The 24,328-nt window shown below is 43.4% G+C and overlaps 1 protein-coding gene across 2 annotated transcripts in view; it reads right to left on the bottom strand.

Annotated features, from left to right (window-relative positions):
• Positions 1-24,328, bottom strand: part of LOC127452104 (collagen alpha-5(IV) chain-like) — a 100,786-nt gene that overhangs the window by 37,149 nt on the left and 39,309 nt on the right. For both annotated transcript variants that reach the window (XM_051717321.1, XM_051717311.1), the window contains exons 6-23: positions 21,754-21,816; positions 21,594-21,647; positions 21,474-21,500; positions 21,268-21,348; positions 20,937-20,999; positions 20,717-20,752; positions 20,594-20,635; positions 20,419-20,511; positions 16,249-16,302; positions 15,978-16,034; positions 15,636-15,680; positions 15,499-15,552; positions 15,345-15,389; positions 4,747-4,834; positions 4,400-4,435; positions 3,623-3,874; positions 3,423-3,512; positions 93-163 (exon numbers count right to left, since the gene is read on the bottom strand). In XM_051717321.1, coding sequence (XP_051573281.1) covers positions 93-163; positions 3,423-3,512; positions 3,623-3,874; positions 4,400-4,435; positions 4,747-4,834; positions 15,345-15,389; positions 15,499-15,552; positions 15,636-15,680; positions 15,978-16,034; positions 16,249-16,302; positions 20,419-20,511; positions 20,594-20,635; positions 20,717-20,752; positions 20,937-20,999; positions 21,268-21,348; positions 21,474-21,500; positions 21,594-21,647; positions 21,754-21,816 — 1,251 coding nt within the window. The remainder of the gene's footprint in view (positions 1-92; positions 164-3,422; positions 3,513-3,622; positions 3,875-4,399; positions 4,436-4,746; positions 4,835-15,344; positions 15,390-15,498; positions 15,553-15,635; positions 15,681-15,977; positions 16,035-16,248; positions 16,303-20,418; positions 20,512-20,593; positions 20,636-20,716; positions 20,753-20,936; positions 21,000-21,267; positions 21,349-21,473; positions 21,501-21,593; positions 21,648-21,753; positions 21,817-24,328) is intronic.

Raw genomic sequence — 24,328 nt, forward strand, 5'->3', positions numbered from 1 at the left:
TTTATCACAATAATTACATTGAACAATTATAAATCTGAAGCATTTGCCACTTCAAAGACATGAGCATGAAGAGGAAACTAGGGAGCACTCACAGGTGGGCCCATGAACCCTGGCCCTCCAGGGAATCCTCTGTCTCCTTTAGGACCAGAATATCCAGGTGCACCTGAGACAAAGACAAGTGGGACATCTAGCTTCAATTGCATCTTAACATAAAAATATAAAATAGCCTTCTTTTATGAAATACAATTTTTGTTCTTGAGTCCTCTAAATTCTATTTGTTTTGCAGTTCCTTTTAAATATAATGACTAAAACGAGATTTCTTTCTATTGCATTTATTTATGGGTTTTTACACCTTTAGCAGGACACTACAGAGAGCTGCAGGAAAGTTGAGTGATAGAAACAGGGGGAAATGCGGAGAGGACATCCCCTTGGGGGCACCATGGCTCTTACATTACAAAAGAAATCACCTTGTTTTCAAAGAACTATCTAAAGATCCTTAAAACATGATTCATTTCTTAGAAAAGCAAACTGAATATTTCCAGAGAATATATCTAGAATTAAGTTTAATTTTATCCCACTGGTAGCTCAACTGGTAGAAAATGGTGCTAGCAACACCAAGATTATGGGTTTGGTTCCCAGGGAACACACGAACTGATAAAATGTATAGCATGAATGCACTGTAAGTCACTTTGAATTAAAGCATCTGTCAAATGCATAAATTAAATGAATGAAATGAAAATAGGACCTGCTCAGTGGAGTTACTTTGACACAAAAATACATTTAGCAAAAAGATAGCTCAAATTTCCAATTATATATAATTATTTAAATGTTGCCTCAGACTTTCCTTTGCATTAACCTGGTGTACACATGAGTGGACGTTGTATTTTGGCTTCGCTTTTTGCAACGCGTTTGATCTCAGTTCAGGATATTCTGTGCTGTCAGTAAAAGGTTAAACTTTCGACACACAGAGTCATGTGACAAAACAACATTGCGCCGATCACACCAGAGTTTGTCTTTGGGAGAAACGCCAACAAAACTACATCTGGTAAGAAACCTACTTAAGTTTTTACACTGAAACCTTTATAAGTCAAAAGTATCTAGTTCCATCTGATATGTCATTTTTAAAATTTGAGTGATTTATTGCGAAACGCCATGCTGGTAAACACAATGTACACTAATGTGTACTTTTGCACATTTTCCCCTTAGAAATCCTATATTTACTGTGAATTCTCACATTGAGAATTAATGGGTTCATCCAAAAGCTGAAACATTTTGCTTCGAGAGGCTTTATATGGAGTTGGGATGAAAATAAGTTGCATTTTGAACTGTTCTGAGACCAGTGCAGACAGACAGCACACTGGAGGTTAAGTCATTCACTAAATAGGAAGCAAGGGAGCATCCTATATTTTTCCTATGCGGGTAAGTGCATTTACTCCTAAAATCTGACTAAAAGTTCAGTTTCAGGCTGCAGATGATGTTTGGACCACTCAACGTGTTTGGCAGACATGGGACAATGGTAATCAGTACATTATATCATTTTATTTTAACATGGTTGGCAGTGATTGGATGATGCTGGTCATTACTTTGAATCAGAATTATTTATTCAGCTTTATAGAAAATCAGCTATAATGATAAACATGAATGTAGAGCCGAGGAGGGCGGGGCCGGGCTGGAATGAGACACACCCGGTCCCCAATCAGCCTGATGGGGCGCGCGAGAGATAAAGGCAGCCGGGGACAACAGCTCGAGAGAGAGAATTACAGACAGCTGTACTGTGTGTGTTTTTGGTTGTGTGTTGTGTTTTGTGTTTAAGTTGTTTATTAAATTATTATTTATATTATTAAGCCGGTTCTCGCCACCTCCTTTCCACTGAACCCCCTTACACTGGTGCCGAAACCCGGGAAGGAGGAGGGATTCCCGTCGCAGGGTCCTCGACACTGCCGTCCACCCAGGGGAGTGCCGCTGCCGTCCGACGGGGGACGGAGTAGCCCGACCACCCGGACGCGGGGAACGGCCGCCGTCCGCGAGGCGAGTGGGGACGGGACTCCCCGACCGCCTGGAGCGAGGGAGCCGCTGCCAGGGGCGGAGGAGTGCCCTGCCGTCCCCCGGGAACGCGGAGGGGTCGAGAGAAGACCGCCGTCCGCTGGGGGAGGAGGGAAGCGACTCCCCGACCGCCTGGAGTGGTAGGGCCGCTGCCAGGGGCGGAGGAGTGTCCCCACGGGACGCCGGGAACGTGGAGGGGCGTTCTGTCTGCTGGGGGTCGGAGGTCTGACTCCGGTCCGCCCGGGGAGGAGCGGCTGCAGTCCGCCTGAGAGGGTGGAGTAGTGATCGAGGACCACGCAACGGCGCATCAGAGAACCGGTGAGTTTCTCTTTCTCTCTCTCCTCTCTCTCTCTCTGTCGCTCCGTGTTGGCCTTTCCCTCGCCATTTTGTGTTGTTGTTTTTTTTCCCCTCCTGTCTCCTCCCAGGTCAAGGAAGGCGGGGAGGACCCGCCGGCAGTCGGGGCATAAGGCACGCCCCCCCACCCCGGAGAGGAAGGGTGGGGGGGATGTACGTCATGCCGGGGGCTCCCCGGCCTGAGGCAACGCCGGGAGGAGTGTAGAGCCGAGGAGGGCGGGGCCGGGCTGGAATGAGACACACCCGGTCCCCAATCAGCCTGATGGGGCGCGCGAGGGATAAAGGCGGCCGGGGACGACAGCTCGAGAGAGAGAATTACAGACAGCTGTACTGTGTGTGTTTTTGGTTGTGTGTTGTGTTTTGTGTTTAAGTTGTTTATTAAATTATTATTTATATTATTAAGCCGGTTCTCGCCACCTCCTTTCCACTGAACCCCCTTACAATGAATAACCAACACTCCTGGAAACAATCAATTTGATCAAAAAAAAAAATCTGACTTTCTATAGCTTGGTATTATGTAAAATTTCACAACTTAGTCCTATTGTCCATGTATGTTGCCATTTTTAGGAAAACTATTTGCTCTAGAATTATTATTATTTATTTTTTTTGCATGTTTACTAGGTGCTACTAGTTACAAATAAAAAATGCAAATGGAAAATTCACACAGCAGTCACGCTCGGGTCTCAGGAGGTTAAACTCAAAATGTGTTTCTGGGTCAAAGTGGCTCAAAATCATGGAGCAGGTCGCAAACATATTCCATGAAAACAAATCTAATCATCTTACAATTTTGGTTCTAAAGTTAATCTATCTTGTTTTAAGGATGTTTAGATATTTTACTGGAAAACAAGAAGAAAAACAAAACAATGATTTAGAGAGTGACTCCTTGCAGAGTATGAATGGTAACCAAATGTGCTATTGCTGCACCACTTCTCAACTCAACACACTGAAAAGACCTGCACATCATGATCTCCTTATAAAGATCACACCACAGGAAGCTACTTACATGAAGTTGACTTCAATCTTACCTGGATTTCCAGGAGGACCTGGAAAACCTGGTGGTCCAGGGATAGGGTTCCCATTTGTGAAGCAATTCACACAAGTCTCTCCCTTTTGACCTGAGACAATTGGCAATAGAGAGTATAATCCACAATGCTCCTCAAACCATCCAAAAATCCATACATTGTTTCATATTAGAACACAAATTCTGTATGGACAGAGGGCTAACCTTTCTGGCCTACATCTCCTGGAAATCCACGCTCCCCCTGCAGGCCTGGAGGTCCAGGAAGACCACGAGAACATTCCTGATCACCATTGAAGATTCCTGGGGGACCAGGAGGTCCTTGGAGACCTTGGGGACCTGGAAAACCTGACCTCCCAGGTGGCCCAGGGAGGGTGATTCCTGGCTGTCCTTCATCACCCTTGTCTCCTCTCTCTCCAGGTAAACCCGGTGGACCACTAGGACCAGGACCCCCAATTCCTATAATAAGAGTGAGACTCTTCATGTAATGCCATGTAAACATTTGCAGACATTTTGCTGGGATTTCTTAGAATTAAGCAAATTAACGGCAAATACAAATATATGGTAAAAGCGGTTTCTAGAAGCAGGGTTCCCACACTTTTGACCAAAGAATTTCCATGAGTTGTCCATGAACTTTTTGGTTGTTTGTGATTACTAGATAAGGATTTTTAAAGTCTTTCAAATTCAGACTGGTCATTCACAACAATTTGTTAATATTTCATCTGATTCACTGAAGATACATTGAAGAACTGACTCAAAAGAACGACCTTCTGACAAATTAGAATTATTTTGACTAGCAATCAAGTTTGACTCTACCCAAGAGCAATATTTAACAGAAATTTTAGAGCAGAACATAACCAGAAAAATTTACATTCATTATAGAAATTCTCTTGACTTTTTAGATTTTGTTTCAGTTTGTCCATGATGTGGGAACCCTGTAGAAGTTAAAACGTGTGAATTGCAAAAAATTTGCATGCCACTAACCTGGAGAACCTTGTGGACCAGGTGGTCCCTGAAAACCTAAAGGACACAAAATGCACTGATTGCTAATAGAGAACAATGTACATATTGTTGTGAATAAACACAATGCGTGGTGCACAGTATTTCTGCTCGCTTTCCCACACAACACATTTCCCTTACAGTTTTATCATTGAAAAGAAACCAACTGCTATATTCATGTTAATGACAAAAAAACAAAAACAAAAAAAAAACGTATTCTTTGAGAATACAAGCATGTTGTTAAATGAACAATGTATGAGCAAACATAATAAAAAGCATAATTATTTCACCTTTTAGACCCTTGATCTTAATCTAGAGTAGACTTTAAATACCTGGAAGTCCTCTATCTCCTTTAGGGCCAGGTGACCCAGGGTCACCACGTTCTCCTTTTGGTCCTCTTCCACCTGTGAATGGCGCACCCTAGGGGATGAAAGAGATTTTTTTAAAATAAACAAATCATTTGATAAGGGTAAAATCCATGTAGCAACTCATAAATTAATAACAAAGAATAATGTAATAACTGCATATAATGTGATAAGTTAAATGTAATTTAAATTGTAATAATGTAATCATTTTTTTAAAACATAAAATTGTAAACGCATAATGTAATGTTGTTTTTCTTTGGCAAAATGTAATAGGTTATTACATTATGAGAAATATATTACATTATGAACTCACCAAAAACATTTGAATGAAATATTTAAGAATTTTGTCACATTGTAATAATTTTTTTAAACAAAACAATGGTATTTCTTTTTTTTAAGGCACGAAAAACATTGGTTTCCCTATCTGTCACTCACTCGGCGTTGTGTCGATGTAGTGACACTAGGGGTCACTCTTGGGAGCCCGAGACACCCCTGGTCTTTGATAAAAGGCCAATGAAAATTGGCGAGTGGTATTTGCATGCCACTCCCCCGGACAAACGGGTATAAAAGGAGCTGGTATGCAACCACTCATTCAGATTTTCTCTTCGGAGCCGAACGGTCATGCTCACTGAGCTGAATACTACTGTTCATTCACCTCTGCTGGATCTGACGGCACATTTCAGCGGCTTCTCCCTCCTCTGCACTGGTGCACTGCAGAGAATGCCCCTGGGCGCTTCCGCAGAAATAAAAGAGTATATTTCTCTAAAAGAGTATATTTCTCTAAAAGAGCTGCACACACGGAACGTCTTTGTAAAGATGCTTTTCCGATTGTGTGTTATTCCTGGTTGCGCTCGTTATCTCTCGCCTTCTGACGGTCACGATCACTGTCTTTCGTATCTGGGCACCGCTCACGCGGAGACAGCATTCGTGGATGGTCATGTTCTCATTGCGAAAATATGTCCATGGCAACGTTGCCACCCCAGAGGCTCCCCGCCTCGGTCCTTTTACCCATGGGTATGAGGCCAGCGTGGCTAGCACTGGGGGCGATTTGGGGACCCCAATGGGACCGCCTCAGCCGGGTATCCCCCCGTGGACCTCCCATTCCCCAGCATGCTCGTCTGCTCCGATCAGGCTTCCGGATGAGTCCGCCGGCTTGTCTCACGGCAAGTTTGACCTCTTATTCAGAGCCCGCGAAAGTGATGAGCTCTCGAGTGCAGCATCGGAGAGCGGGCTCGTCCAGTCAGAAGACTCAGCTGGGCTCCTCCCTTCGGGGACGATTGCCCAGTCACAGGCTGACGCGGAGACGATGACATGCTTTCCCGGGCAGCCGCGAGTGCCGGCTAGAATGGAACTCACTGCTCTTCCCTGAACCCTCGCGGCTCGGTGATTGGTTCCTGGGCTTGCGCCGCCACTCAAAGCCACACCCCGCCCCCGTTCCTTTCTTAACGGAAGAGCATTAAGAGCTGACAAGGTCGCGGGAGGCACTTTTTACTTCCCGGTCCCAATCTTTTCAGCTTCCACGCCCTCACTACCCTCGATGGTGGTGCAGCCAAGGGCTATTCGGCAATCCCCCGGTGGATAAAGGCGCTCGCGGTGCACCTATGCCCGCAGAGCGCCGCCACCTGGCGCGGGTGCCCAAAGCCCCCGTCCAAGGCCTGTAGGTTTACGTTGTCTCTGACGGCCAAGGCCTACGGTGCCGCTGGACAAGCTGCCTCCGCCATGCACACCATGGCTCTCCTGCAAGTCCGCCAAGGTGCTAAAGGAACTGTACGAGGGTAGTTCCGCCCCAGGATTGATGCAGGAACTGCACTCGGTAACTGACCTCGCTCTCCGAGCGACGGCGGTCACGGCGCGGTCTCTCGGGCGGACGATGGCCACACTAGTGGTCCAGGAGCGCCACCTTTGGCTCAACCTAGTTGAGATGGGCGAGGCCGACAAGACACGATTCCTTGCCGCCCCCATTTCCCAGGCGGGCCTATTCGGCAACACCGTCGAGGACTTTACCCAGCAGTTTTCGATGGTGGAGCAGTAGACGGATGCTAGCCGGCATATCCTGCCCTGGCGCGGCTCAAGATCCCGCACCCCGTCTACTCATCGCCAAGGGCGTCCCCCTGCGGTGACTGCACCGGCTCCACTGCAGCCTGCCCCTTCGGCCTGGCCCCGGCATGGAGCCCACCGCAGGAAGCAGATGCCACCCATCTCGCGGCCGCCCAGAACCTGTGAAAGGCCTCAAAGCGCCCTTGAAACGGGTGACCCAGGGACAACGAAACCCGCTGCTCTGGAGCTGGTAAGCAGATCGCTCCATCTTTTTGTTACCTTTTGCATTTAATTGCGCTGCATGCCCAAGTGGCTGCAGTACTCAAGAGCTCAGCAAGTGCGGTTTCCTTGTTCCCTGGGTCACGTATCCGGTGTGCACGGCCGTCATCACGACCACCGTCCACCACTCTATTTGGCAGGTTTGGTGCGCCAGCGGTGGTCTCCCGCCCCTGAGCACCCAGCTCTGGCACAAATCCGCCCCTGATGTGACAGTCTCCACGGGTCACAAGGACAGACCTCTTCCTCCCCCGTCCCAGGCTGTTCCGGGGGTGGTCACAAGGAGCCAGGTAAGTGCTTCGATGTCCTTAGACTCAGCATGGCCACGACGTGGTGTGGCACCTCGAGCTCCGCCCCGCCGCGAGGCCCCACCTGCCGGTACATCTGATGACGTTGTCCGTTTGGTCCCCCTTGCGCGGAACTTGGATGCATGGCTTGCGCTTTCCAATCCGTCGCCAGGGCTGGTCCGGACTGTCCGACTCGGTTGCGCGATTCACTTCGCCGGGAATGCCCCTGGGCGCTTCTGCAGAAATAAAAGAGTATATTTCTCTAAAAGAGTATATTTCTCTAAAAGAGTGGCACACACGGAACGTCTTTGTAAAGACGCGTCTTTCTAAAGATGCTTTTCCGATTGTGTGTTATTCCTCTCAGGCGGTCGATGGCCACACTAGTGGTCCAGGAGCACCACCTTTGGCTCATACTAGTCGAGATGGGCGATGGGCAAGACACGATTCCTTGCTGCCCCCATTTCCCAGGCGGGCCTATTCGGCAACACCGTCGAGGACTTTGCCCAACAGTTTTCGATGGTGGAGCAGTAGACGGATGCTAGCCGGCATATCCAATCCGTCGCCAGGGCTGGTCCGGACTGTCCGACTCGGCTGCGCGATTCACTTTGCCGGGCGTCCGCCCAGGTTCAGCGGTGTCCACTTCACCTTGGTGGAGGACGAAAACGCTGCTACCTTGCGCGGAGATCGCTACCCTCCTACGGAAGGGTGTGATAGAACCTGTCCCTCCAGCCGAGATGAAGAAGGGGTTTTTCAGCCCATACTTCATCGTACCGAAAAAAGGCGGTGGGTTGAGGCCAATCTTGAACGTGTGAGTTCTGAACTAGGTTTTACACAGACTCCCGTTCAAGATGCTGATGCAAAAACGCATTCTGGCAAGCATCCGGCATCAAGATTGGTTCGCGGCGGTAGACCTGAAGGATGCGTACTTCCACGTTTCGATCCTTCCTCGACACAGACCCTTCCTGAGGTTTGCGTCCGAGAGTCAGGTGTATCAGTACAAAGTCCTCCCTTTCGGCCTGTCCCTGTCTCCTCGTGTCTTTACGAAGATCGCAGAGGCTGCCCTTGCCCCGTTAAGGGAGGTGGACATTCGCATTCTCAACTATCTCGACGACTGGCTAATCCTAGCTCATTCTCGAGACATGTTGTGCGCACACAGGGACCTGGTGCTCTCACAACTCAGCTGACTAGGGCTTTTCAGAGGCTCCTGGGGCATATGGCATCCTCGGCGGTGGCCACCTCGCTCGGGTTGATGCATATGAGACCGCTTCAGCACTGGCTCCAGACTCGAGTCCCAAGATGGGCATGGCCAGTCTGTCACCGTCTTTTCAGCCCTTAGACTGACCTCTCATTTCTACGGGCAGGTGTTCCTCTAAAACTGGTCTCCAGGCGTGTCGTGGTCACGACAGACGCCTCCAAAATGGGCTGGGGCGCTGTTTGCAATGGGCACGCAGCCGCCGTCCTCTGGATGGGTCCGCGACTGCATTGGCACATCAACTGCCTCGAGTTGTTAGCAATTCTGCTCGCCCTGGCGGAGTTTTCGGCTGTTGATCCAGGGCAAGCACGTGTTAGTTCAGACAGACAACATGACAACGGTAGCATATGTCAACTGCCAAGGCGGTCTGCGCTCTCGTTGTATGTCACAACTCGCCCGCCATCTCCTCCACTGGAGTCAGCAGCACTTCAAGTCGCTGCAAGCCACTCACATCCCGGGCAACCTCAACACTACAGCGGACGTGCTGTCACGACAGGTTACCCTCAGGGGAGAGTGGAGACTCCACCCTCAGGTGGTCCAGCTGATTTGGAGTCAATTCGACAGGCACAGGTGCACCTGTTCGCTTCCCAAGAATCCTCCCCACTGCCCACTCTGGTATGCCCTGACCGAGGCCCCCCTCGGCATAGACACGCTGGCACACAGCTGGCCCCCTGGTATGCGCAAATATGCGTTTCCCCCAGTGAGCCTGCTTGCACAGACCCTGTGCAAGGTCAGGGAGAACGAGGAGCAGGTCATCCTGATAGCACCCTACTGGCCGACCCAGACGTGGTGCTCGGACCTCACACTCCTCGTGACAGCTCCCCCCTGGCGAATTCCCCTGAGGAAGGACCTTCTTTCTCAGGGATGGGGCACCATCTGGCACCCGCACCCAGACCTCTAGAATCTCCATGTCTGGCCCCTGGACGGGACGCGGAAGACCTAAGCGGTCTACCACCCACGGTGGTAGACACGTTCACTCAGGCTAGGGCCCCCTCTACGAGGCGCCTGTATGCCTTTAAGTGGCGTCTGTTCGCTAAGTGGTGTTCTTCCCGACGCGAAGACCCCCAGAGATGCGCAGTCGGATCGGTGCTTTCCTTCCTGCAGGAGAAGCTGGAAGTGAGGCTGTCCCCTTCCACCTTGAAGGTGTATATTGCCGCCATATCAGCACACCACGATGCTGTCGACGGTAAGTCCTTAGTGAAGCACGACCTGATCATCATGTTCCTAAGAGGCGCCAGGAGGCTGAATCCCTCCAGACCGCACCTCGTTCCCTCATGGGATCTCTCCGTAGTTCTTCAGGGTCTACAGAGAGCCCCCTTTGAGCCTTTGCAGTCAGCCGAGCTTAAGGCACTCTCCTTGAAGACTGCCCTCCTGACTGTGCTCACTTCTATCAAGAGGGTAGGTGACCTGCAAGCGTTCTCTGTCAGCGAAACGTGCCTGGAGTTCGGTCCAGGTTACTCTCACGTGATCCTGAGACCCTGACCGGGCTATGTGCCCAAGGTTCCACCACCCCTTTAGGGACCAGGTGGTGAACCTGCAGGCACTGCCCCAGGAGAAGGCAGACCCAGCCCTGTAATCGCTGTGTCCGGTGCGCGCTTTATGCATCTATTTGGATCGCACGCAGAGCTTTAGAATCTCTGAGCAGCTCTCTGTCTGCTTTGGTGCACAGCGGAAAGGAAGCGCTGTCTCCAAGCAGAGGATCGCCCACTGGCTCATTGACGCCATAACTATGGCATATGTCACCTAGGACATACCACCCCCGGTAGGGCTACAAGCCCATTCTACCAGGGGTGTAGCGGCTCCCTGGGCCCTGGCCAGGGGTGCCTTTCTAACAGACATTTGCAGAGCAGCGGGCTGGGCAACACCCGACACTTGTGCAAGGTTCTACAACCTCCGGGTGGAACCGGTTTCGTCCCAGGTAGTGGCACGCAACACAAGTGGATAAGCCCGGGATAGCTGGCAGGGTGTATCGCTTGCACATAGCACTTTCCAACTCCCTTGGAGCTGAAGACGTGCGCCATTAATTCCCAGTAGTGTTCACAAACTTTGTTCCCTGGTTGACTTCCTCCTCGAGTTTTCGGAGAGACTCGCTGCCGGCCCAGAACATGCGCTAAGAGCCCTGTTCTGGGGTAGGTGCTCCGCATATGGCAGTGCCCTGTAAGGCTAACCCCATGCGATTTATATATCTTCCGCTAATTCGTTTCCCTGTTGGCAAACTGCGTCTTCCTTGGGCAGAGCCCCGCTGCCCCAGTCTCCATGTTTGTAGTAACTCCTCCCCCACTGGGCAGGATCTACCTTGAAGACTTCCCACATGGTTGGAAAGACCATGTGATGTATTTTTCCACTTAAATATCCCCCCGTCTCTTTGGACGAGGTGTGGTCTCTGCGGTGTCTTCCCCTTGGGAGGGACACCCCCCGACTAGACCTGGCGGCCCAGTCGGATAATCCCCCTTCTTTTTTAGGGAGTGGAAAAAAGGAAGGGGAAAAGAGGCCACGACTGGGTTAAGCCTGTCTCTATCTTTTTGGGTAGTCGACCAAAAAGGGCCGTTCGACACTCATAAAAATGTTGGGGGAGGTTACGTGTCGACCTGGTGTGCTGGCTATGAGGCACACAGTAGTCTGCCCACCACACACTGCCAGTTCATGTAACACAGTTCAGCCAATTGTGGCGTTTCGTATAGGGAACCCTAGTGTCACTACATCGACACAACGTCGAGTGAGTGACAGATAGGGAACGTCATGGTTACTTGTGTAACCTCCGTTCCCTGATGGAGGGAACGAGATGTTGTGTCCCTCCTGCCACAATGCTGAAATGGCCGGACCTTATATCGGCTCCTCAGCATAAAACCTGAATGAGTGGTTGCATACCAGCTCCTTTTATACCCGTATGTCCGGGGGAGTGGCATGCAAATACCACTCGCCAATTTTCATTGGCCTTTTATCAAAGACCAGAGGTGTCTCGGGCTCCCAAGAGTGACCCCTAGTGTCACTACATCGACACAACGTCTCGTTCCCTCCATCAGGGAACGGAGGTTACACAAGTAACCATGACGATTCCTTTACAACAGTACTTTAACTATCTAGTTTTCAACTACCTACGAAATACACTGATTTGAAATATTTGTGCATTTATTATTATTATACATTACTATCTATCAATCTATCCATCCATCTATCCATCTGCTAACATACAGTACATACTACTATTAATTTTAATAATAATCATTCGCTATATTTTTTATGTTGTATTTATACATGAGCCAAAGACACTTGTAGTCTTCAATTTTAAGTGGATGTTAGATGTTTTTTCCTCTGATAACTGAAGGTATACAGTTGAAGTCAGAAGTTTACATACACCTTAGCCAAATACATTTAAATTCAGTTTTACACAAGTCCTGACATTTAATCGTAGAAAACATTGCTTGTCTTAGGTCAGTTAGGATCACTACTTTATTTTAAGAATGTGACATGTCAGAATAACAGTAGAGAGAATTATTTATTTCAGCTTTTATTTCTGTCATCACATTCCCAGTGCTTCAGAAGTTTACATACACTGTGTTAGTATTTGGTAACATTGCCTTTAAATTGTTTAACTTGGGTCAAACTTTTTGGGTAGCCTTCCACAAGCTTCTCACAGTTGCTGGAATTTTGGCCCATTCCTCCATACAGAACTGGTGTAACTGAGTCAGGTTTGTAGGCCTCCTTGCTTGCACATGCCTTTTTAGTTCTGCCCACAAATTTTCTATCAAATTGAGGTCAGGGCTTGTGATGGCCACTCCAGTACCTTGACTTTGTTGTCCTTAAGCCATTTTACCACAACTTTGGAGGTATGCTTGGGGTCATTGTCCCTTTGTAAGACCCATTTGCAACCGAGCTTTAACTTCCTGACTGATGTCTTGAGATGTTGCTTCAATATATCCACATAATTTTCTTTCCTCATGATGCCATCTATTTTGTGAAGTGCACCAGTCCCTCCTGCAGCAAAGCACCCCCACAACATGATGCTGCCACCCCCATGCTTCACGGTTGGGATGGTGATCTTCGGCATGCAAGCCTCACTCTTTTTCCTCCAAACATAACGACGGTCATTATGGCCAAATAGTGCAATTTTTGTTTCATCAGACCAGAGGATATTTCTCCAAAAAGTAAGATCTTTGCCCCATGTGCACTTGCAAACTGTAGTCTGTAGTCGATATAGTATTTGTTTTACTGTGGATATAGATACTTGCCTACATGTCTCCTCCAGCATCTTCACAAGGTGCTTTGCTGTTGTTCTGGGATTGATTTGCACTTTTTGCACCAAACTACATTCATCTCTAAGAGACAGAATGCGTCTCTTTCCTGAGTGGTATGATGGCTGCGTGATCCCATGTTGTTTATACTTGCGTACTATTGTTTGTACAGATGAACGTGGTACCTTCAGGCATTTGGAAATTGCTCCCAAGGATGAACCAGACTTGTGGAGGACCACAATTTTTGTTTCTGAGGTCTTGGCTGATTTCTTTTGATTTTACCATGATGTCATGCAAAGAGGCACTGAGTTTGAAGGTAGGCCTTAAAATACATCCACAGGTACACCTCCAATTCAGTACACCTCCTATCAGAAGCTAATTGGCTAATTGCCTAAAGGCTTGACATAATTTTTTGGAATTTTCCAAGCTGCTTAAAGGCACAGTTAACTTGGTGTATGTAAACTTCTCACCCACTGGAATTGTGATATAGTCAATTAAAAGTGAAACAATCTGTCTGTAAACAGTTGTTGGAAAAATTACTTGTGTCGTGCACAAAGTAGATGTCCTAAACAACTTGCTAAAACTACAGTTTGCTAATATGAAATCTGTGGAGTGGTTAAAAAATTAGTTTGAATGACTTCAACCTAAGTGTATGTAAACTTCTGACTTCAACTGTACATATTGATTAATGACAAATGTTGTGAGGTAAAATACTGTGTACAGAGTATAGCGGGGAACTCACTTAAGTTCCAAGAGGTCCACTCTCAGCATTGCCACCCCAGCAAAGGTACAGGCAATCATAACTTACATGGTTTCAGTAGCCAATATGGATCACATTGCTATTAAATAGATCTACATCTTTTAGAAAACATATTTTAAATTAGCAAGTTGGCAGCAATATTACTTTGTAAAAGAAAGAAATTATTAATCTTAAATAGACAAAACAGTCTCTTCAAGACTGCTGCTTTGTCCAGTATATACCAGAGGCAACAACAAGGACATTGAGGGCCCAGAGACACAGCCAAAGAAGTGAGATCTGCGAAATCTTCGAACATGAGATTAAAATTGATATGCTAATTATAAGATATAATTAACAGTAGGTTTTGAAGCTGAATCAGCAGTCCAGTATTTGTGTTTGAGTCCATTAAAAGGTATTATTCAGACATATTTTTACATTCAGATACCTTATGATTGGGGCATGTAGGTCATTATGTACTATGGCTGAGGAAAGATACTGGGGGGTTCAGAGGCATACCCTGAAAGAACATTCTGTGGTCTGAATGGACTCTTCCTAGTAAGAAAAATTGACAATTTTTATTATTTCCTTAATGTTGGGAACTATTTACAAGAATTTACAACTACAATTTACACCACAACAATGCAGCTTAAAAAAATACTACTTGCTAGTTAAGTATGAATGGGATGTCTTTTAGTTGTATTTGCATGACATGATCCGTATGATAGAGATGATGCCATCTCTGAAGTCACTTTACAAAATTTTAGTGTTCTTTCTGTTTGTTTATTATTAAATGCTGCTAAAATGCTGCTTAGTAAAGCTATATTAAGATGGAAAAAACACTGATTAAGCTACAGTACTGCACTCTAGCACCACGTTCGCTTGTCCTATCACAAACATAGTTTGTGTGGCTCATCTGAATCATCATACGCCGGTGGTTTCACTTTGCTTCATTCTCATTCTCTGCAGTGTCTTTAGAGAAAGATGCTACTATCCATCCATATCGCCGCTCACTGTGTGTGTCCGCTACAGTCTACTGTCATTAAAATAACCGTGATGACAACTCACTTTAATGCGGGGGAGAGAGGCAATAGTAGTGCGGTGAACGGAAAAGGAAAAGAATTCAGAAAATCCACATTAGATAATTTTTCCCCTCTAGTAAGACCTTTGATATTAGTGCAAAGATGTATTGCAAAATTATTACTCTTAATAAGCCTTTTTTGTTTTTTAAGACTCCTGTAAAAAAATATCTAATAAATCCTTAAAAAGTTGTATTTGAGAAGCTACATTGCATGAGATATTTAGGCTTTTTCAGAGTTCAAAGTGTATTTTGTTTTACTGTACTAGAAGATTGGTTTCACATTTTGTTTTCACATTTTCACTTGTTTATAGTAAAAAAACATTTTAAAAAATCTGCCAGTGCTGAGGAAGTAATTCAAAGTATTTAGATTACGTTACTGACGATGAGTAATATTACGGAATACGCTACAAATGACATTTTGCAACATGTAATCTGTAGTTGAATACATTTTAAAAGTAGCCCTCCCAACCCTGCCTATTACATTATGAGAAAAAAAACATTTCATTCAGTTTTGAGAAAATGATTACATTATGAACATTTATTACATTTAACTTATTGCATTATGTGCAGTTATTACATTGTGCTGTGTTATTACATTATGAGTTGCTACAAATCCTTTTATATGTGATTTTGTAGAGATGGCAGAATAAAATATTCTACATACCCCAAATCCAGGAGGTCCAGGAGGTCCTGGTTCTCCTTTCTCACCCTAAATATATTAATAAATAAACATTTACAGTATATCATATTAAGTACATCTCTTCTCAGAAATGGTGTAATGCTGTGTTCACCCTGTTTAGAGGAAAAAAGTTACTTACTCTGGTACCATCTCTACCAGGTAGACCAGGAGAACCTAAATCTCCCTTTTCACCCTAAGAGAGATGTGTCAGAGGCAGCATTAAACAATATTATCAATGTGAGAAACTTCAGTGAACAGCTACAGACGACAACTTACCTGAAATCCTGGGAGACCAGAGTCACCATCTTTGCCAGGTTTTCCCTTGTGACAAAAAATATCAATATCATAAAATGCTGCCTTTTGTAATCTGTAAGTATTACTGAGCTACTGGGTCTCTGTTCCCCTTTTCCATTAACACAGTGCTGGTGTTGGAACTGTGCCCCAACCTAGAGCCGTTTCGCACCCTTGAAAAGGTACCTTAAACCTGCTAGTCTTCAACAAGGAACCCGCAATGTCAGAGGCCGGGGGTCGGACCAACTTCGCAGATGCCCTGGCCGATCACTGGCTCCAGCACCAGCACCATTTTGATGGAAAAGGGGTATGTCTTCTTCTACTTACCCTCTTTCCAGGATCCCCAGGTTCTCCTTTATCACCTTTCTGGCCACCTAGTGGGCCCTGGCAGACAAAACCAGGACAGTTAGTTACAAACTGAACCAAAGAAAACATTTAGTGCTAAGATCATTGCATATCTAAAGTATCTATGTATCTGTCTATCTAAAATAAATCCTAAAACTTCTTTCAGTCAATTGAGTCAGTCTATTTTTAAAATAAAATGGCTATAGATGGTTGAAAATATTGACCATGATAAAACAAAAGGAAAAATACACACAGGAGGTCCAGGAGGGCCAGGAAATCCAGGATCTCCGGGTATGCCACGATCACCCTATAAAAAATAAACAAAACAATACTAAACACACACACATACCAAAGCATTTCTTTTTATTTAACTGATGTAATTGATCTATAAGCATGTAAATAGGGACATATAAGATTAAGATTTCAGCTCAGCCTGAAGAGATCTTTAGTTTTTTCAGTTTTTTAGTTTTTTAGACTGATTTTGAGTTTGATAATATTCCATAAGTCACTGTTAGCGAGTGGTACATTCATACAGTAATGCCATGCTCCCTTCAGAGTGCCCACATCAAGAGCTCTGTCCTTTGGAGTGAGTAGGGCATAGGGATGATCACTTCTGATTTGAATTCGCCCCTATGTTTTTAGCTGGCTCTACCTCGTCCCATCAGTCCCAGTAGTACTTGTGGTTTTGGACTCTATACTGACACCTATCATCCTGGATACTGGAAATTTGTTTACTAAGTGCTGCCGCTTCACCTCGCAGATGTTTGTTTATCTTCTGTTTGTTGCATTTAGTCTGTTTTTTTTTTTTTTTTCAGTCTCATACTACACACATCCCTATCATGGACATTCTTGGATTGAATCTAAACGAATTTTCGCTCCCTGTTGCGCTCTGGACTGTGACCAGGCAGCCACCAATCGTGAGCTTTCTGGCAGCTGAACGTCGCCTTGTGCTCGCACTTGGTGCTCAATGTCACACTGTTTATCCGTGATGTGCGCCGTGAGAGCTGCACGTCGTAGTGGTTTGTTTCATCACTCCAGCAGGGACCTCTTGTTTGGACATTTTATCTTTCCACTTGCACTCATTCTGTTTGAACTGTCTGGTGGATCACACTCCTGCTGATCTTGTGCTCCTTTGTTGTCTGTAGTAAGTATGTTTGTTGTCATATTGTTTGGTTTGCTTGTTTTGTTTACATGTAAATTTATGTTTGAGCATTGGCTGAAAGCGCTATAAAAAGTAACATTTTATTATTATCAGGTGTGCTCGACTTCATGCAGCACTGCACAGACAGATTGGCACCGGACTTAAAGCAGTGCATGTGGGATAGAAATTTTATCCGACATTAGACGGCTCCACCGCTGCGTCATCGTGACGTCTGCCATCAAAGTACCGCAAGAGCGATCCGAGAGCAGCTGCCTGGCTTTTGCTCTAGAGCGGCTGCACAAGCTATGATGACGACACAGCTTATTCGTGATTGGCCAGACTCACCGATGACAAGCTTGCAATTGTCACAGTTTGTCACCTTTCAGTTCCTAAGACTTTTATGTTGACACCTTCTAGGACTCTTAGTTTGAAAGTTGACCTTGTCTGTGTTAATTATTTCCTGATTGTCTCCCATCATTGTTTCACAGGTGTTTGCCATCTTCTTCAGTTAGTCTGTGTATATATTTGCCCTCATGTTCTCTTGTTCTTTGTCAGTTCTTATATTTCCTTGTATGCTCCTGTTATAGTTGGTCTTTATGTATTAATGTTACTATTTGGTTCTTTACATTACTCCACATTGTTTGTATCACCTACATCATCTCCATTAAAAAGCCTGCGTGTAGAGCCATCATCTCCCATCTCATCTCTACAATATCGTTACAGCAATTCGCAATGTCATACTACACATACTGCTCTTACTACTTCTGCTATATCAATCTATGGCAGAAATAAGAGTAGTTTGTTGTAAGCCATTAACAAGGTGCTTATTTTGACACCTTCAGTTTCGCTAAACTCTCACAAATCCGTGTTCTTATAACAGTACATCATGTTAATATCATGTTATATTATGTTTATCATCATATTATGTTTATTAAAAAACTATTAAAATGATTAAAAATACTGACTCCTTTATTGATATAAAAATACTGACTTGGTATTAAAATAATACAGGCTTTTATTGGACTTTCTTCTTGTACACACAGCAGGCACTGTATAAAGCAGCACATAACCTTTTCAAAAGAATTAGTTTTTGGTTATTACATGTAAAAATAAAACCTCTGTCTATCTGAATTCCACGCTGTCTGCAATAAAGAAAGCAAACATCAAGCAATCGTCCGTGATTGATGTAGGTTCTGCACGTGACAGGAAGCGCAAAGTGTCCAGCTTTCTTTTCAACTCCTTCCCCGACTGCAACCAGCAAATCTCGCCGATCGGTATGGCAAGGCACAGTTGAAGTTGAACACACCTATTGTCATAACTAGTGGTAGTAACTCGGTCAATTCCATGACACAGGTTGTCATGTGCTGTCAACATGACAACACCCATGTGGTGGCGACCCGCTAAATGTAAAATTAAACAACTTTTTTTGGGTTATCGAGTGTCCATAATTTATCATATTTCTATAAAATGCTATTCATGTTTTTAGGTGTAAAACTTTTTTAATTAGCAAAAAATTACTGAGTGCACCTTTAAGCTCAGTAGCAATCTTGTTGGTTACAATTTGTCAGTGCTTTCAGACCAGCAATACTGTAAACAGTATTCAGTATCACCTTTCAAAGTATCTATCTATGACCAAAGGGAAGGGACTTTTCATTGGACTAGATTTATCCAAGCCTAATGCTATGTACAAGCCCTGTGTCATTTGAACAAATGAAATGCACAACCATTAAGAAAAACATCTGTAACTACTGTCCCTGCCAATTAGACAGCAACAGAAGTCTACTTGGTGATCTTGATTTCAAGCTCGATTGCACTTCCTAGTTCCATCTAGTGCTCTGCGCATGCGTCAAGCACTGGAATGTGTAATTGAGCTTAAAATTATGATTGTGCCTAGAGACTGCAATGGTAAGATGTACAGTGAAAAAGGTGTTATATTTTGGTCTGTTCTCACCCAAAATCGATTGGATCACTTCAGAAAGACATGGATTAAATCACTAGAGTTATTTGGATTACTTTTATGTTGCCTTTATGTGCTTTTTGGTGCTTAAAAGTTTTGGTCACCATTCATTTGCATTGTATGAACCTACAGAGTGGAAACATACTTCTAAAATTTTCCTTTGTGCTCTGGAAAAGAGAGAAAGTCATACACATCTGGGATGGCATGAGGGTGAGTAAATTATGAACTCATTTTAATTTTGGGGTGAACTATCACTTTGAAATTGTGCGCAATGCCCACAAACAAATTTTAAGCCTTGTCAGAATATGTGTAATACCCTAAAGAAAAGAACTGCTCTGAAACTACTAAAAACACTTTCATGAGCCTCACACATGCTTTGAGTACGTGTAACACAAAACAGAGCTGCGCACAGAGTATGTGCAGCGAGTAGCACGTGCAGAGTAATGAATCTAGTCGCAGCCCTTGTGGTTTAATAATCGCACTAGGTCATTTATGTTTCTGAACATATTTTTGTCTATTTTTTAAATAAAATTAATAAAAAATTAATAAATAAATAAACAACCTTGCTTTGCTGGGCACCCTGTTGGCTCAAGGGCCCTAAGTGGCTCCTTTACCACTTAAAGCTAGAAACGGCCCTGTCATATTGTGATTTAAATTTTATTTTTATTTATTGTTCAGCCCTGGTTACAGCCCAAATCAAGTACTTTCAAGGAGCACAGGAACCCTGTTAAAATTAGAACAGCCTTTTTTTTAGAACAACTAAGGCTGGTTAAAGAATTTTCTCTTTTATCAGTATTTTTTTTTCTTGAGATTTAAATAGAGACGTTAAAGTTTTTTCTTCATTGAAAAAAGTTTTACTTCTAAAGAAATTAATTGTAATTTTGAAATATATGTATAAAATCCTGAGCACTCACATGAGGTAAAAACTCCAGTCATATCAGTAACCTTATAAAAGCTGTTTTATTCTACATGGAGAGAGTCACCTCATGGGGGCGGCCATGTTAAAATCACATGACCAGCCAAATACTACTCACTTATTCTCATTAACCGCAATGTTATTGGACACTTTCACTCATGGGTTAAATTAGTCATGGCTGGCTGTGAATAGTGAAGTTCTACAATGACATTGGGTAACTGAAAACTGTTCAATTGAATGATGCGCATCCACACCACTAGGTGTCAGTGCAGTCCAAGACGTCATATTAAAAAAAAAAAATACTGAGTGCACCTTTAAAGGTTTGCAGAAAGGAAGTGAAACCAAAATTTCCCACACCACTCTAGCTCTTTCAACAATGTATTTACATCAGTCACTGGCATTATTTTACCTTTTCTCCTTGTTGAATGACTGTGTCAGGTAAGCCTGAGACTTCGCCAACCTGTCCTGGTGGCCCCGGAGGTCCTTGTAATCCACGATCACCCTTCATACACAAACACACACGTAAAATACACTACTGTTATTAAACCTCTTGTATGTTTTTTTTCACAGCAGAATATGTGTACCTTCTCTCCTTTAGGTCCTTGGAAGTTCAATCCCATGTTTCCCTGTAAGACAAAGAAATACATTAAGACTTTGACAAAACTGAGTAAACCATGACAATGTTTAATTGAAGCAGGCAGACTAACCTTTGGTCCTGGTGGACCAGGAGGACCTGGACGACCCTGAAAAACAATTTAATTTTTAAAAATGAAACTAAAGAAATCATAGCACTGCTAACATGAGGAACTTGCTTGCAGTAAAAAAAAAAAAAAAAAAAAAATCATATACTCACTCAGCACTTCATCTGAAATGTGATGCACATGTGTTTGCTTGTGTGATTCAAACAGGGAAATTGTGATCACTTACCTCATAACCACGGGGACCAGCAGGACCGATGGGACCTGGAAGACCTTGGAGTCCGGGATCGCCCTATATGTCGTAAACAGTGTGTTATGAACTAGGATCAGTTCACATTCACTGCCAATTCAAGAAGTCCAAATCTGTTTCTCTGTTTACTTATTGCTATTGAATTAGATTTGGGTAAGAAACCCGTTTAAGAGGGTACACTGTGAACAAAATCCACTAAAGTGTGTGGGTCAAATTATGCCTCATCTTTCCCCAAAACCATTTACATGTGGATATGAGATTCACCCTGGCAAAATCCAGTTTTGTTGATTACGAAATTGTAAATGCTCACCCTGGAACCCGGCAAACCATCAATGCCAGGATCCCCGTTATCTGTAAAGCGACTAATTTCATTGATTTCACCAGGCTCTCCCTACATGAGTAAAGAGAGGGTATTTAGAAACATAATTTCACATATATGCTAATATGTATCAAACTATAAAGTGTTTCTCTACAGTGGAAATTATGAACATGCGCATTATGGAAAGAAATAACTACCTTCTGTCCTGGAAAACCAGGTGGACCCTGTGGAGACAAGAATTAAATATTAGAATATTTTTACAATAAAAGCAGGAGATACAAAAGTTTGCACAAACCATGTTGTGAAGTAACACTTACTTGTGGACCATCTAAACCTGGAAAACCTGGACTTCCTGTAAATCCTTTTTCACCCTGTAAAAAAGGAAAAACTGTTTTTTTGCTGTTGAAGCTCTTTTTCAGTTTTTAAATAATTCAACTGATCCGTGCACTGATAAGGAATGTTTGGATCGCCACATACTTTAGTTCCATTACAGCCAGGAATTCCTCTGGGTCCTGGGGCGCCATCCTGTCCTGGGATACCCTGTCAGTCAAAAAGAGCACAAAGATGCTTACAACTATTGCCATTGAGAGTGTGATTCAAAATCAGGGGAGGAAGAGGGCAGCAACTTGACATACATATGTCAAGAGAGCCTTACATCATTCCAGAGACATTGCTCAAAATAATACTAGCAATTTATAACAGTATACCATCTAATTAACTACTTTAAATGCAGCCTATTCTCACAGCATTTATAGTGTTATGATATTTTGGACATTATTTAAATCTACTTTCAGTTTGATTATTATTTGATTTTATGGTAACAGAATTTTTCCAAATGTATTTCATTTAACAGATTCAACTGAAGAATTTGACAGCACATTGACTAAAATGCCAGTAACACTTTACAACATTAGTTAACAACATTAATTAACATGAACTAAAAATGTACAATACTTTTAGAGAATTTATTAATCTTGGTTAGCGTTCATTTCAACACACAGTAATACATTTTTAAAATCAAAAGTTGTATATGTTAACATTAGTTATTGCACTTTAAACTAACATGAACTAACAACAAAATTATGAAATGATGTAAATAAAAATGTGTTCATTATTAGTTCATGATACCTAATGCATTAAAGGAATATTCTGGGTTCAATACAAGTTAAGCTCAATCAACAGCATTTGTGGCATAATGTTGATTACCACAAAAAATTATTATGACTTGCCCCTCTTTTTCTTTAAAAAAAAAAGAAAAAATGGAGGTTACAGTGAGGCACTTACAATGGGAATGAATGGGGCCAATTTTTGGAGGGTTTAAAAGCAGAAATGCTTATAATTTTATAAAAGCACTAGAGCTGTCACAATTAATCAATTCAATTTAGATTACTCGAGTAAAAAAAAAATCCTAGATTACAAAATTGCCAAATCGACAAATCGAAAATAAGGCAGAAGTGACGCGGTCCACGGACGAGGGTCCAAACACATAACAACAAGAGTGACTGAATCCACACGATCTAAGAAGTTTATTTTCTGCAGATGTAATTTGTGTTCCGTTCTGTGTAAATTCATTAGCATTTAAATGTAAATGCAATCTTCATCCTCATGTAAATTAGATTTCATAAAGACTAAGTTTGTAATTGTTCGCAAAGCCGCACTTCTGATAAATATTTGATAGTTTATGGCGATTATCACTGGTAAAATAGAACTCAATGTGGGAATCCAGAGAACTTTATTTACTGAATAAAGCCGCAGTTCTGTGTGCTGTCAGTCAAAGCCACACAGCTGCGCTTCTCACACCCCACCTTATTTGCTTGTGAAATTATTAACAGTGTTTACTTAAGAAGAAACTGAATGTCCAGATGATTAAGGGCATATTACATGATACGTGGTATGTAGCACAAGTGCAACAATGCTGCAGTTTAACTAAAGAGAGTGAAAACATCTTGACTCAATTACTGCTAATATTGTATTCATGTTGCATGTATGTGATGGCTAAAAAAACAACAACCAAATAAAATAGCTTTTATACCTCCATTAAATTAACTATCAGTAACTCAAATTTGTGGGCAGACATCGTTTCCATGGCCTGTTTTCCTATATTTGAGTTCTAAACTTTAAGGATTAGTTCACCCAAAAATGAAAATTCAGTCATTGTTTACTCACCCCTGTTTTGTTATAACCCTATATGACTTTCTTTCTTTTTCTTAACAAAAAGGGAGAAATTGTGAAAAAAGTGATGTCATATAATGGCAATTTATGGTAACCACCTCTTCAAGCTTCAAAAGGACACAAAAGTATAATTCAGAAGTCTAATAAATTATTCCATGAGGCTCATTATTGTTATTAAAGCATACGATAAAGTTTGGTGCGAAACAAACCGAAATCGAATGTATTATTTAATCAAATGTTTACTGACCGTTATTCTCCTGTGCGCGTTCATGAGTTCAACAGTAGTTCCGCAGCACGCGCGAGATGTGGCGTTCAAGCGAAAACTCGTTTTGTTTCGCTTTAACAGGACCATCATCGATATTATCAACAGAAAACACAACATAGCTTCACACAAACCAGAGAACAGAACTTACAAACATGTCTCAAGAGTTTGTAGAGGAAGAATAGGTGCATTTCAATGTGCAGACTTATTTGTTTGAACCGGAGTCCTCCATCAATCAGAGAGATGGGGCTGAAGGTAGCTACAGTCCCACTGTGTCCTACTCACACACTAAAGACATGTATGTAAATACAAGTGATCTTTTCTATGTTAATCAGAGTTTTTTGCCCTAAGCAGTTGCGACGAGCAACGGGACATTTTGTCGATTGCTTGTTTTCTATATTTGGAGTCGCCCCCGGTAACCGCATTGGCTATGAACTGGCACTGGTCCAAAATGCAATGCGTGGTGCGAGTGTGAGGTGATCGTCTGTGTTCTGCAACTGCTTTTGGGTCCGTGAATAACATATAACGTGTGAGTAAATCTCACTTAATCAAGAAAAATGTAGATAAACAAAAAAATAAAAATAAAAGTTGGGCACATCAGGAGTAGCCAATCTCTGT

Source organism: Myxocyprinus asiaticus, chromosome 2, assembly GCF_019703515.2.
Source record: "Myxocyprinus asiaticus isolate MX2 ecotype Aquarium Trade chromosome 2, UBuf_Myxa_2, whole genome shotgun sequence".
Classification (NCBI taxonomy): Eukaryota; Metazoa; Chordata; class Actinopteri; order Cypriniformes; family Catostomidae; genus Myxocyprinus; species Myxocyprinus asiaticus.